At 56.5% G+C, this 14400-nt stretch overlaps 1 protein-coding gene across 1 annotated transcript; it reads right to left on the reverse strand.

The window, feature by feature from the left end:
- Positions 1-128: 128 nt before the first annotated feature.
- PYGM (glycogen phosphorylase, muscle associated) lies at positions 129-11435 on the reverse strand. Its single transcript, XM_061203575.1, has 20 exons — positions 11156-11435; positions 9990-10091; positions 9823-9901; positions 9635-9738; positions 9126-9257; positions 7726-7837; positions 7557-7639; positions 6994-7137; positions 6568-6660; positions 6175-6321; positions 5851-6014; positions 5440-5554; positions 4781-4882; positions 4292-4439; positions 3922-3980; positions 3653-3794; positions 3003-3210; positions 935-1069; positions 658-724; positions 129-554 (listed from the first exon to the last, which is right to left on the reverse strand). The coding sequence occupies exons 1-20, from the start codon at positions 11396-11398 to the stop codon at positions 405-407; spliced, it is 2529 nt and encodes an 842-aa protein (XP_061059558.1). The 5' UTR covers positions 11399-11435; the 3' UTR covers positions 129-404.
- Between the last annotated feature and the right edge of the window lie 2965 nt (positions 11436-14400).

The following is a 14400-nucleotide window of genomic DNA, read 5'->3' on the forward strand; positions in this document are numbered from 1 at the left end:
AGTCCGGGCCCCGCCCCCACAGGCCACCCCCACCTTCTGAGGGAACGCACCTGACACGGGTGGGGGTAAGGCACGGTGACTGCGCAGCTGCTATGCCGCCCAGAGCTAAAAATATTTCCCAACAGAGAGAGGAGTAAGGAGGCTCCCAAGGAGAACCAATTTATTGGGGAGTGGGTGAAGTTGGTCAGACCCATAAATAGGAGCGGGCGGGGAGCCCGAGGACAGGACAGGAGCAGTGTCCTTAGTCACGCTGAACAATGGGATCTCGAGGCTGATGGGAAATGGGGTTCCAGGAAGAGGTTTAGAGATCTAACTCCAGTACCCCACCCTCTGGATGAGGAGCTGGAGCTGGCCCAAGGGATTGCCAACAGACTCAGGAGCAGGTTTGGGTCTGGTCTAGAGGCTCAGATCTTCTCATCAGGTGCTGGCAGGCGCTGGCGGTTAGGCTCCACGCCCCAGATCTCCCTGGCGTACTGGGCAATGGTGCGGTCGCTAGAGAACTTGCCAGAGGTGGCTATGTTCCGGATCACCATCCGCGTCCACTCTCTCGGGTTCTACAAGCCAAAAGGGAGCTCTGGGTTTGCTCTGCCCCACCTACCACCTCATCCCAACCAGGGCCACCAAAGCCCTGCCAACCCCTGGCCCAGGACCCCTCACCTTGTACAGGGCACTGACTCTCTCCTGGCATTTAATGTAGTCTTCATAATCTGCAAAGACTTTAAACCTGGAGGGGAATGGAGAAGCAGGAAGTTTCATGAGGTCAAGGGCCAAGCCCATCCTGTCCCATTGGATTTCTGAGGACCTGAACAGTGATGCTGCTTCCAAAGGAATCTAGTCCCAACTGCCCAGAAGCCCTGTCCAGCCTCCCCACCGCACCTGAGCCCTACTGAGCCCAGCAGCCCCACGTGCGCAGTTTCCTGGCCGGCCAGCTCACCGGTCATGGTGCATGAGCATGTTGACAATGGCCTTGAACAGGTCGGGCTGTTTGGGGGAGAAGAAGCCACTGTCCAGCTGGTCAATGATGTGCCGAAGCTCTGGAATTCGGTCATAATATTCCTGGGCATTGTACCTGTGGGGGAAGAGCTGTAGTCAGCGCCCTGGAAATGGGTTCCTGGCTCCTCCTCCTCCGGCAAAAATCCAGGAAGTTCCAAGCCCCAGGGTCAAAACCCAGGCCCAGCCTGCTACTGCCCTCCCCGCAGCTGCCACACTCCCTCTGGAGGTCTTTCCAAGAGGCCCCCTCCCTTCTCAGCTCAGCTTTTCATCCCCCACTTTGTGGATGAGGAAACTGAGGCCTAGAGAGGAGAGAAAGGTAGTGTCAGAGCCAAAGGCCCCAAACCAAGCGCTCTTCTTCCCACACACCACCACTGTCTCCCAACAGGTTTGTTTCCTCCGTGAATGGCTTTTCTCCGTCACCATCCACAGCCCATCCCTGGCCCCGCCTTCAGGCCCCAGGAGGAGCGAACAGGTATATCCTGAGGAACATCCTTAAACTCAAACCGTCCAGCCAAGCTCATCGCTGTGCCTGGCACCAACTTTCCTCCAGTGTCCCACCTCCTAAGGCAGCACAGTCCATTCCTGAGCCACCTGGGTTCAAATCTCTCCAGACCAGTCTCATCTCTTTCCTTCCTTTCTCTCTTCCAACCAGAAACCAAGTCCGCCTCCTCAACACTGCCCCTAATCCCCATCCCCAGCACTGGCCTGCTGCAGGGGACCCCCACTGCCGTCTGGCGTCAGCCCCACACTGGTCCCCCACCTAGACATTGTCCCCTCCAGACAAGCCTCCCTCCTGCAGCCAAAAGTGTCCATCTGGAGCCTAGTTCTGAACGTGTTGGACTTTGCTCAAAATATTTCACATTTCCTTCCTGTCCGAAGGACCAAGTCTGCCGCGCTTCCAATGCAGGGGACGCGGGTTCAATCTCTAGTCAAGGAACTAAGATCCCACATGTCACACGGTGCAACCAAAACAACAACAACAACAACAAAGGACCAAGTCTAAACTTTCTAGTCAAGCCCCACAGGAGAAATTCCTATCAATATTCAGTGCCAGCTCTTGTAAGCTGTTGGTGGGAGTGTAAACTGGTACCAACTTTCTGGAAAACAATTTGACAATGTGTATCAGGAGCCTTAAGAACTCATACTTTTTACTCAGAAATATCCCCTTCTAATAATTATCTTAAGGAAATAATCAGAGATGTGGACATCAATGTAAAAGGTTAGTCATCACCAGGGACGTTTATCCTAACAGACAGGGGAAATCAACCTTAATGTCCAACCATATGGAACTAGTTAAATAAGTTATGCCATGTCCATAGGATAGAATGCTATACAAACATTTTAAATATCTTGAAGACTATTTTATGACATGGAAAATGCCTCACCAATGTTAAGATAACAGGATTCAATATTGTACATACATTATTCCCAACTTTTAAAAACTATATACACACACATATAAATACACGAAGAAAAAGAGAACTGTGGCTTTAAATCCGGGTGATGAGATTATGGATGACGGTTGTTTTATTCTTTGTGGCTTTGTATTTTTCTAACCAGTGAGCATGTACTGCTTTTATGATAAGAAAAAATCATATTTTAAAATGTTAAAAATGTAATGCCAGGAAAATGTCTTCTCTGAAGATCTATGTTTCTGACCACAAGCACAGATATAACTGCTGTACTCATATTTCCCTTTTTGCCATGGCTGCCAGGGAGCTAAGAATTTCACTTTACTTCCAATTCCAGAAATAATATTATCTCTTAGGGTTGATAATATTTTCTCTTCCTTTTCCTTCAGTTCTATGTTACTTCTTTCTTTTCCCATTTCATTAACCTTTTTTGTTATAAGTTACCTCAAAAATTTTCTAGACTCGTGATGGCCATAACTAAGGCCTTGTGCAGCCTGGACCAGCCTTTCCAGTCATGCCTCTTGCTCCCGGCTCTACCCTCCAGCAGTCGCACCTTGGTGCCTCCTGCCCACAGACTGTGAACGTTGCAGCCCATACCCTCTCTGGTCAAGCCTTTCCACGTCCTCCACCCGCATGCCGAAGATGAAGATGTTCTCCTCTCCCGCCTCTTCTGCCATCTCCACATTGGCCCCATCCATGGTGCCAATGGTCAGAGCCCCATTGAGCATGAACTTCATGTTGCCAGTGCCTGAGGCCTCAGTGCCCGCAGTAGAGATCTGCTCAGAAAGGTCAGCAGCCGGGATCACTGTGGGGGGTGGGGCAGCAGGGGACAAGCTCAGCTCCAGGAAGAGCCCCAGACCAGCTAGAGACTCTGGAGTTAGTCTGGCCCTAGGCCTAGCCAGATTCAGAGTCCCCTCCACCCCAACCCTCCAGTCGTAACCAACTAAGTCTCCCTCTCACTGCCCCCACCGCCCCGCCACCTCTTGTTGATTCTTGAACATCTGGGATCTAACCTGGACTCCCCCCACCCCCCAGCTCCATTGTGTGATTTAAAGGGCACCACTGAGGCCCATCTCCCCTATAATTTCACCCCATACCACCATTAAAGGGACATCCTCATGATTTGAGTATTGTCCTCTCCAGATTCTTCCTCAAAGTGCAAGCACCCTAACAAGAGGAGATTAATATCTCTTCCTGGGACTGAACTAATCAGAGCTTCCCTAGGGTCCCCACTGGTGGCATTCCACCTTTCTCGGCCAGTGAGACTCGGTAGTTCTCCAGGAAGATCACGCGGAGGCGGTCTCCCACCACCGGGTCGTGGTTGACCACATCCCCAATGGCTGTAATGAGTTTGATGATCATCTTGGCCATGTGGTACCCGGGTGCAGCCTGTGGGAGCACAGTCTGGGGTCAGCTCCACAGCCTGACCTCCTACCCCCATCCTGCAACCCAGCCAGGCTGACCTCAACCTGGATATCAAAGAACCACAGCCATGGTCTGCAGCCCGGCTTCTCACCTTCCCTCCAATTATCACAGTCCGAGGCACAAAAAACTTATTGGGATCCTTCTTGATGCCTGTGGAGAAATAGAGGGATCCAGTGAGTGGGCCAGGTTTTCCCTCTGGGCAGTAACACCTGACAGCACCCATCCAGCCCGGGCTGGGCTGGGAGACAGTAGCCCTGACCTGGGCAATCACTTGCTTTGTGACCTCAGATCTGTCACTTCAGCCCCCTCTGAGCCTCAGTTTGCCCATTTGTGAAATGGGGATAATTCCATGTCCCAAGAGTTATCCTGAGGTCAAAGGAGATGTTGATCAGAAAGTATGTAGTATCCTGGGAGGTACACAGAGGGGGGAACTGGGAGCCAGAGGGAACCCTGCCACTCACGGTTGTACATTGTGATGATATGGAGGCAGTTGAGGAGCTGGCGTTTATATTCGTGAATCCGCTTCACCTGGATGTCAAAGAGCGAGTTGGGGTTGATGTGGACTTTGTATTCCTTCTCTAGGTACGCAGAGAACTTTAACTTGTTTTCCTGAAGGCAGGGGAGTGGAGAGAGCTCACCAATAGGCCTCAGCCTCAGGAAATCGTACAGTCTCATTTCTTTCCCAGGAAGGTGAGGATAGAAGTCTCCCTTGCCACCTTCATCCACTCCTGCATCAGGGCAGACATTGCTAATCAATGTCAGCACTCTTCCAGTGAGGTCAGATGATGCCTTCCCACCATGGACTGACTCCAGGCAACTTCTACCAATGGCCTGAGGTTGCAGAAGAGATGAGCTCTATCGGCCATTCCTGACTCAGACATCTGGCCCCTCCAGCACCCTCCACTCAAGCCCTGGCATAGGGGTCTGTCCCAGGTCGCAGCGCTCCTCACCTGCTTCACTTTGGCCACATCCCGGATAAAGGCTTCATCGTCCACATAGGAGAGCACTTTGCGCAGCTGGTCCAGGTCTGCGATGTAGTCCTCCCCGATGCGCTGTGGGAAGATAGCTCTCAGTTAGGCCCATGTGCCTCCTCCGTCCTCCCTCACAGAGGGGTCCCTTTCCAGGTCAACCAAGCCCCGTCCACTGCAGACAGCTCCTTCCTCTGCAGCCTCCCAGCTGGGGGGTGGTACATGTATGTGCATCTTTCCTCCCCTCCTGACCTTGAGCTCTGATGGCTGACCCCCATCTGACCCCACAGGCCTTCCCCCTGGCCTTTTCCTCTGACAGGCATTGACCTCAGGGCCCTGCTCCCAATCTCTGCCCATTTCTGGTCTCACTTCAGATGTGACCTGCTGATAACCCCTCCATTAGACTGTGAACTCCACCAGGTTGACCTTCATAGCCAGGGCCTCCATTCGCCCACAGGCACCCTCATGCAAGTAAGAAAATGGTTCCCCTCCTCCAGATAGATGCAAGGCTTGGGGAACGCAGTGCAGGATGGATTTCAGCCCTCAGATGGGTGCCCTACAGTGAACCACATACACAACCACACCCAGATGTTCCCTGCAGTGACCGCGTTGACCCCTACTGGCCATACGTGAATGCTCACCTCGGCAATGACCTCTGCCAGCCCAGGGTTACACATAACCAGCCAGCGCCGAGGAGTGATGCCGTTGGTCTTATTCTGGAACTTATGAGGCTCTAGCTCATAGAAGTCCTTGAAGCTACAGGATGGGGTCGGGGGATCACCAATCACCCCTGTGCGATGAAGGCCTCCTCCCTGGGGCCCCTACCCTGGTTTCTTGATCAAAGGGGCCTGGAGGGGAGGGGGAGGGTGCTGTGTGTAAGAGGGGTCATCTGGGGACAGGACTGGACCGGACGGCAAGGCTACGATGCTTGTAAGAGCGGTGCCACCCGTGGAAGGGGCCAGCTGAGGGCGACTGTGAATGGCCAGTGCCGGGCAGTGAGGGGGTGAGCGGGGGTCCAGCGGGAGGGGCGGGGTCTGGGGAGCGGGTCTTACGTGGTCTTCTTGAGGATCTCGGAGTGGATGCGAGCCACGCCATTGACAGCGTGTGAACCGGCGATGCACAGGTGCGCCATGTTGATGCGCTTCACCGCGCCCTCCTCCACCAGCGACATGCGCCTCAGCCGGTCTATATCCCCTGGGAACGCAGCCGCCACCCGCTGTGCCAGGAGAGCCCAGAGCTAGGACAGGGAACCAGGACCCAGGTTCCCAGCCCCTACCCCCAGATCTCTGCCCACAGCCCTCCCTGCCAGAGTCTCAGGAGCCATGCTTTCCATGCCCTCCACGCCCCACCCTCCACCCCACGCTTCCTCCACTCACGTTAAGGAAGCGCTGGTTGATCTCATAGATGATCTGGAGGTGCCGGGGCAGCAGGGTCTCTATGAGATGCACGGGCCAGCGCTCCAGGGCCTCGGGCAGCACCGTGTGGTTGGTATAGGCACAGGTCTTCACAGTCACGTCCCATGCCTGACAGATGGGATGGGGAGGAAGGACCCCCGGGCTGAAGCCGGATGGCTCTCCACACACACTGTGCAGCCAAGAGCCCCGGCCCTGCCACTGCCATGCCAGGTTCTAGGACACCCGCCCTCTGGGCCTCACACTGCCGTCTGTGCAGTGGGGGCTCCACCCACATCTTTCCACTCCCCAGGCTGGGAGGGGAACCCTGAGATGCAGCGGGTGAGGCAGGGGTGGAGGAGGGGCCCTGAAGCCCACCTTGTCCCAGTCCAGCCGCTCCTGGTCCACCAGAATCCTCATCAGCTCGGGGATGGCCAAGGAGGGGTGGGTATCATTGAGCTGGATGGCCACCTGGTGGGGGGTGGCCATTGGAGTCAGTCTGGGCTCCAAACCAAGGCTATGATCGCTGTCCTTTGCCCCTTCAGAGCACCACCCCCCCAGGGCCCCTCATGGTTCTAGGGTTGAGCTGGGGGTGGAGGCCCTCACGGGGGCAGGTATGGGGCAGGAGGAAGAGGGGAGCAAGGTTATATTGAGGATCGAGAGCAGATCCCCCCACACCCACCCCCAACACCCAGCCTCCACTTCCTCATCTATAAAATGGGCGGTTCAGGCTGAGACTGGAGGGAGGAGGGATGGCACCCATCACAGGAGGTGTAGAGGCCGGCCTTCCCTGGGGCCTTGTACCTTATCCGGGAAGGTGTCGAAGCTCGTGCGCACAGGGTCTTGGCAGCCGAACTTGGAGGATTTGAAGCGGCGGATGATGTCCTGGAGCGTGGCAGCCACTACGAAGTACTCCTGCTTCAGCCGCAGCTCTTTCCCCTCAAAGAACTGGGGACAGTGCCAGGCAGGGCGGAGTCAAGGTGGTGGCCTAACACTGCTGTGGGTGTGGCCAGGGGAGACTCCCACCCGCACCAAGATTCCTGAGCCCTGAGCTGCCCCACCTCAGGGACCCAGGGGTCTTTCTCCCACCAAGAAGCAGCAATGTGGATGGTAGCAGGAGGGAGGGATAAGCACCAGGAGTATTGTGGGTGTTACCAGGCAGCGGCTCATCCGAAGTGCCCCACCCTAACCTGCTGCCCCCAGGACTCAGGCATCCTCCCACTTAAAGAACTTGGGGGAAGAACAGGACACACAGGGGCCAGCAATATGCCCTGGGTGTGACTAGGGCACCGGCAAGTGTCACTCCCCTTCTCCTGCCCTCTCCCATGCACTCTGGCTTCCTGTCCCCAGCCCAGGGGGTAACATACGTTGTCGTTGGGGTACAGGACACGGGAGATATTCTCAGCCAGGTTGCGGTCCAGCACAGCCTGGATGTAGCCACCGATGTTGACTGAGGAACGAACGTGGGGACAGGGTCAGGCTTGGGTCGAGTGTGGGCCGGGGTGGGCAGGGGCTGCTGGCTTTGGCTGAACTCACAGTCCTTGAGGTTGAAGTCATTGGGGGCCTTGGCAGACCACAGGCGCATGGTATTGACGACGTTGTTGCGGTAGCCGGGCACGGGTGTGTCGTAAGGCATGGCCAACACCACCTGTGGGGCACCCGGTGTGGCGTCAAGAGGTGGGCATCTGCCGTGCCCGAGAGGCACTGAGAGCCGGAACTCCGGGCTCTGTCCCTGCACTCCGCCAACTCCCCACGCCGGGTTCTCGTCCCAACTCTGGGTGACCACAAGCAACCCCGCCAACCTCTCTGGACCTCGTCCATAAAGAGAGGACTTCCCAGTGCCTCCCCACACCCTCGTGCCCCTCCTTGCTGGGCTGCTGTGAGGATTCCAGGAGGAGGCGGGGATGAGCTCAGAGCCCAGGGTGGGGCCCTGTTGGTGGCCACTCTGCCATGACGGGGATGAGCTGGCCGCCAGCCTGAGCACAGTCTAGAGGACACTCTGGACTCATGGAAGGGCTGGGGGTAATCATGGGGCCTGGCTGAGGGGGTCACGGAGGTCAAGTCCATCCAAAGGGCTTACGCCTGGTTGACCACAGGGCTAATTAGCAGTGACTAATGCTGGCCCCACCTCCCACAATTAGCAAACATCAATAATTGCTGCCGATAGCTGCCTGCTACCACGGGGCGGGGGCACACCCACGCCTCCCTCCCCAACATTAAGTAGTCCCTGATTGGAGCAGAGTGAAAGCTGCGGCTCAGAGAGGGAAGGGACTGGCCCAAGAGCATAGAGCTAGGCGGGCAGCCAGAGCCCTGCTGGACCTTAGCGTGGATGACAGCAGAACAAACTCTCGATTCTGAAAGCCTAGAGGTTGCTGTGCAACCATCTGGAGGCCGATGACCTGCAGCCACAGCAAGAGGACTGGCTGAGCTGGGATTTGGACACCTCGTTTAGCTTTAGGTTCCCTCTAACTTGCTCTGTGACCTTGAACAAGTCAATTGCCCTCTCCAGGCTTTAAGTTTCTCCCCTGTCCCCCTTTCTGGGCTGTTGCTTTGTTTCCCATCAAGCCCCCAGTTCAGACGTGCAGGGGAGCCAAGGCTCCGTGATTATCCTTTGATGAGTCTTGTGGGGTGGTGGAAAGGAGCCAGGTCAGGGGAGAAGCATTGGTAGAGCAGGGCGGCCTCTCTCCTCCTCCCAGGCTCTGCACTTGGTCTGGCTCCCCTGTGACCCTGTCTCCAGCCTCTCCTGGTTCTAGCTGTGTGACCTCGAATAAGTCACTTAACCTCTCTGGGCCTCAGTGGCATCCATTATAAAATAGCACTAGGTCCAGTAGCCTCCAGGCTCTTTCCTTGTTTCTCCCTGTTTCCTCTAGAACCTCCTCCCCTCTTCCTCACTAGATTTCCCCCCACCACCCCCCGCTCCCTGGCTTCCCCCTCACCTGCGTGTCCACCCACTTGGCCCCCCGGCTGGTATGCTCCACTCGGCCATAGAAGTGCACAGGCAGTGTGAACTCGGGTCGGGCCTTCTCCCAGGGGTTGCCGTAGCGAAGCCAGTCATCAGCCTCCTCCATCTGAGCCCAAGGCAGGTCAGGGGAGAAAGGAAGGCAGTGTCAGAGCCAGGCTCACACCACAGCAGGTGGTGAGTAGGGCAGGAGCAGTGGCCCTAATGTGCCCTATACAGGGAGAGTGTAAACGACGGGCTTTGGGATAGGTGGAGCCCTGGTCTGGTAGAATATCCAAGGGGACACGGTGTGTGTATGAGAGTCTGAGACATTCCACAGGTGTGGACCTCCTATCCCAGGAGCTAACAACTGGCTCAGGGCCAGGGGGAAAGGGCAAGGATGTTTTCCACCAAGGCTGGGGCTGGTTCTGGATCTATGTGCAAATGAATGAACAAATAGGGGTCTTCTCCATCATAACTACAAGGTCAGGGCCCAAGGTCACTCACCTGCCAACCCCCAGAGATCTTCTGGTTAAAAATCCCAAACTCATAGCGCATCCCGTAGCCATAGGCAGCCAGGCCCAGTGTCGCCATGGAGTCCAGAAAGCAGGCTAGGGGTGTGCATGGAGGTGGGTGTCAGAGACGCAGCACAAAGGAACCCTTCTGTCCAATCCCCTGCCACCCTGCTTACTTACCCGCCAGCCGGCCCAGGCCCCCGTTGCCCAGCCCTGCGTCCTCCTCGATTTCCTCCAGCTCCTCCATGTCCAGGCCCAGCTAGAGGCGGGAGGGTATGGCAGGCATCAGGGCCAAGGGCCAGCAGGTCAATCTCCCAAGCCCCAAAGCTTGCCCCACCCCTACACACCTGGTAGGTGGCCTCATCACAGGCATTCTCCAAGGCCAGGTTCACCATGGTGTTTTGTAGCGTCCGGCCCATGTAGAATTCCAGAGACAGGTAGTAGATCCTCTGCCCGGAGAGACAGGTGGGGAGGTGGAGGGGAGGGCATCAAGGCCACCCACTGACATTCAGCCAGGCCCAGCTGGGCCTGCACCTCTCATACTTCCTGCCCCACTCCTAGGCCCCAGCATGTTCCAGCCCTGCCTCCATTTCTCCCCCCTTCTCAGGCTTTGGGACCCAACAGGCAAGATCCTGGTCCCAGCATTTCTTCTGACTTTGGACAAATCACTTTTCTTCTCTGAGCCTCAGTTTCCTCATCTGGAAAATGGGGCTGGCCATATCTACCTCAGGGGCTAGGAGAGGTGCCTAGGAGAGGTAGGAACTCCTTCCATTGCATGCAATCCTGCCAACAGCCCATCAGGGAGTCAGGACATAGGGAAGCCCCTCCAAGTGCTCCCCAAAGGGGAAAGCCAGGCCCAGAGAAAGAAGTCATTGGCTCAAGGTCACACATGACGCAGGGCTAGAGTCGGCCACCTCCCGTCCTTGCAGAGGGCCCCTTGGCCCTCAAGCCTCAGTCCCAAGAAGGGGACGGAGAGCCGCCAGGATCCAGGATGCTGATGGTGCCTGGTCTCCTGGTTCCCTGGGTCCCCTCCCTGGCCCTCCCCCACTCCTGCCCAGAAGTGTCAGGTTGCTGACATTTACCAGTGACCCCAACAGACATTTGATCTCACCACCCCAGCTGCCCCAGCTGCGCCCCATGCGCTGCACCAGCACACACACCACGCACGCATTCAATGATATGTCCTTCCACTTAGGGTCCAACCCAGGCCACAGGGGTCTTCATGCCCCCCAGAAGCCCCTCCATTCTCTGAGTGAACCCTGGGCCTTTGCAACCAGCCTACCTGACCCGAGCCCCCTGACCTGCCCCCGTCCCAGATTTCTCCCCCTGGGTTGCCCCAGCAACCCATTGCACCTGGCACCCCTGGATCCTCCAACCTCAGGAACCTGGAGTGACCCTTCATTTTGCTGCAGAGAGCCCTGACCCCAGGGAGGGGCTGCCACTTGGTCAAGATCTCCCAGCCCCCAGGCAGGGCACCCAGCCCATTCCCCTCCCGGGGTGCCCCAAGCAGCACCTTGGGGTCCTTCTCGTAGTAGTGCTGCTGCGTGCGGATCCAGCGGCCCACGAGGTGGTCACGCACGGTGTAGGCCAGCGCAAAGTAGTAGTCTCGAGGGGTGGCCACATTGCGGTCTTTCACGAGGGTGAAGTGTAGGTGCCGGTTGAAGTTCTTCTTCAGCTCGGTCACGTTCTCCACGCCGGCCAGGCCACGCACGCTGATCTGTTTTCTCTTCTCCTGGTCTGTCAGGGGCCGGGACATGGCTGCGGGAGGGCGGGCCGGACTGACTGTGTGGACGGGCGGGCGGCCTGAGTGGAGATCCCCAGCCGGCTGGTGCTTTAAAGCCTGGCTCTGGGCAACGTGCCCCGCCTCCTCCCTCGATGGGAGGGTCTTGGCTTGGCCGCTGGGGGAGCTATTTTGGGGTGAGGGGAGGAGAGGAGGGGCAGGGAGGGCAGGGACGAGCTCCGGAAGGGACAGGGAGGGCCACCCTGGCTCATTCGCAGCCCTGCGCTGACCCACTTCTTCCAGGCCTCACACACTGGGGTCTGCTGTCTTCTGTCCCCGTCCCTGCCTTTTGCAGGGTCAGAGACAAGATGCAGCAGGCAGAGCGCTGGCTTGAGAGGCCTGAGGCTTGACTGGAGCCTCTGGGCTGTGACTTTGGTTGAGGTCACCCTGATCTGGGCCCCTCTCCTGGGTTATAGATGAAGGATGCAGCCTGATTGCGGGCCCTCAATCAGGGCTCCTTGGAGAGGCTGAGGGGGCTGTCAAGGAGGACAGGTGACAGGAGGCCCAGCCTCCAACAGAGCAGCTTGACTTCAGTTCTAGACCTTCACACAAGAGGCTGCAAACCACAGGCGGGATGCCCTCTGGTCAAGCTTCCACGGTGGCCCTGCACCCGGGTGGGGAGGACACATGTGGCAAGAGGGGCCAGGACTCCCCACAGGCTGAAGGCCCAGGCGCTGAGGATCAGGGTACCCCGAACAGAAGAAGGGCAGCTAGCAGAGGACACTGGGTGGCTGGGAGAAGGGGGACCAGGACCCCGGGTTCCAGGGGTGGTATGGGGAGGTCGCCTGAGGCAGGACCCCTCCCCGCCCCACCCCCCACAAAGTCAAGTCACTCTGAGCTCCCCCTGTTGCTGTCCCTCAAGGACCTCTGAAGTGACCTTTTGAGAGGGACGGTCAGATTACAGGCCAGCTTTGGCTAGAGGCCACCAGCCTGGAGCAGGGGCCCCTGGGAACTGTAGTCCTGTGGCCCACAGGGGTAGAACTGAAGCACCCCCTACACAGACACATACACACAACATTGGCCAATGGCATTAGGTCTCCCCATGATGCAGCTGCCAGGTGAGTGAGTGAAGCCTTCTCCCATTCATTTCTCCCACCTGGGGCCATGCACTGGACAGGGCCACACGCTGGACAGGCCTAAAGAGTGGGCCAGAAACGTATGGACACCAAGGGGGGAAAACTGTGGGGGGGTGGGGATGGTGGTGTGCTGAATTGGGCGATTGGGATTGACATGTATACACTGATGTGTATAAAGTTGATGACTAGTAAGAACCTGCTGTATAAAAAAAAAAAAAAAAGAGTGGGCCAGGTTCACAAATGTGACTTCACCCATAAAATGGGAGCTCCTGCACCCCGGGAATGTTACACCATTCCTCCTCATGGCCTGGCAGCTACAGATCCTTCCTTCTGCGGCTTTGGCTGCCCCCAATTCACTGCTGGTGTCCTGGCCCCAGCACTGATTTGCTGTGGGAACTTAGGCTGGTTGCTTTACTATATTGAGCCTTCAATTCCTTCAAGAAATGTATACGCTCAAGTGAGAATATAAATCCCTGCTTCCTCCAGCCACTGCCTCCTAGTCTTGTGGAGGCTGACCTCAGATCCTGCTTTGTTCTTTGAGCAAAAAGAGCCCAGGGCCTGGTGCTATTTCAAAGGATGTCTGGGCTTCCCGGGGCAGGGCAGTGGGCCGGTGGAAGGGAACTGGGTGCTCTGGTCTGAGGGTCAAGGAAGCAGGTCAGAGACCTGGACAGCTGCAGGATGCTAGAGTCTGGTTCAAGGAAGGCCAAGCTGTTTCTGAGGACTCTCTGAGCCACAGCAGACCCAGCCCTGGAATTACCACCCTAGTATGGGGGCCAAACTCCAAGTCTTCCAAAGGCCAAGCTCTGCTCTACCCCTGCTCCCAAATAACGTCTGTTCTGGTCTTCCATAGTGCGCGCTTCAAAGCAGAGAAAAAAGACCATGAAGAGAACACCAAAACACATCTGCACAGATGCCATGAGAACATAGAAAACTTCCTCTTAAAACCTGTTTGCATTTTAAAGTTTTTTACACCTTGTATTTCAAAAGAATGCCTGGTGGTTCTCAGGTCTCACAGTTCTCACCCTCAGCCTTTCCTCCTGGGCTGTGCCTCTGGGGAGGTTCACCCCACCCTCCACCAAGCACCTGGTCTCTGGGCTTGGCCAGCATCCTGGGCTGCCTGGTCTGTGGTTCCTTGTGGAGGGCCGGGGAGAGCTCAGAAGCTCCTTGGCACAGTTGTCGACAAGGTAGTGCCAGTTACCCATGTTGTCACCTCATGCCCCAACTGTGGCTGCGTGCTCCGGCCACACAAGCCTTTGCACTGACCCCTAATTTTCCTGCCACTATGAACCTGCTCCTAACAGAGCTTTCCTAGCTTCTTATCCTGCTCCCCAAGTCAACTCAACCCACGCCCCTCTCCCTGCTTATCAACTTAGTGCTCACCCTGCCCCTGCACTCAAGGCACTTGCTGAACTGGGACACATCCTGTTTCTCTTGGGAAACAGATGTACTTTGAACTGGTTTCTCCAACTACCTTTCTTGTGGGTTCTTTTGGTCTTTGTTGTGTCATTCGCACCCACTCAAACTTTCCAGTCTTTTCCAAAGGTGACGCCACCTCAGGAGCCCCTCTTTTATTTTGCATCCCCCAGCCCAGCATGATGGAAACTTGAAGGCTGAAACTGACCTGTTTCCCCAAGTCCTTCTCCCCTTTCACCCCCATTAGTGTTGCGTGTATAGATTTTTAAGAACCCTGAGAGCACACTTTCCCAACCTGAACTAACTCAAGGTTGTTTATGTCCGACTAGGTTTCCAATCAGAAATCCTGCCCCCTTCCTGGGACCAATCTTGGGTTTCTCCAGAGCCCTTGGCTGGGTCTCAGTAACAGAGCCCTAACAGTGACCTTTCCCAACCGACATTCCTTCCCCCAACCTAGCTTTGAGGGGGTGGGGAGACACTGCTGCTGCA

This window comes from Eubalaena glacialis, chromosome 10, assembly GCF_028564815.1.
Source record: "Eubalaena glacialis isolate mEubGla1 chromosome 10, mEubGla1.1.hap2.+ XY, whole genome shotgun sequence".
In the NCBI taxonomy this organism is placed as follows: Eukaryota; Metazoa; Chordata; class Mammalia; order Artiodactyla; family Balaenidae; genus Eubalaena; species Eubalaena glacialis.

What these genes read in the sequence shown, in the direction of transcription:
- PYGM (XM_061203575.1), bottom strand. Translation starts at nt 11,398, where the DNA reads ATGTCCCGGCCCCTGACAGACCAGGAGAAGAGAAAACAGATCAGCGTG. An exon ending in TGACTTCAACCTCAAGGACT is followed by an intron (nt 7,640 to 7,725) that starts GTGAGTTCAGCC and finishes TTCGTTCCTCAG; the next exon opens with TCAACATCGGTGGCTACATC. An exon ending in ATGTGGCCAAAGTGAAGCAG is followed by an intron (nt 4,440 to 4,780) that starts GTGAGGAGCGCT and finishes CCCTGCCTTCAG; the next exon opens with GAAAACAAGTTAAAGTTCTC.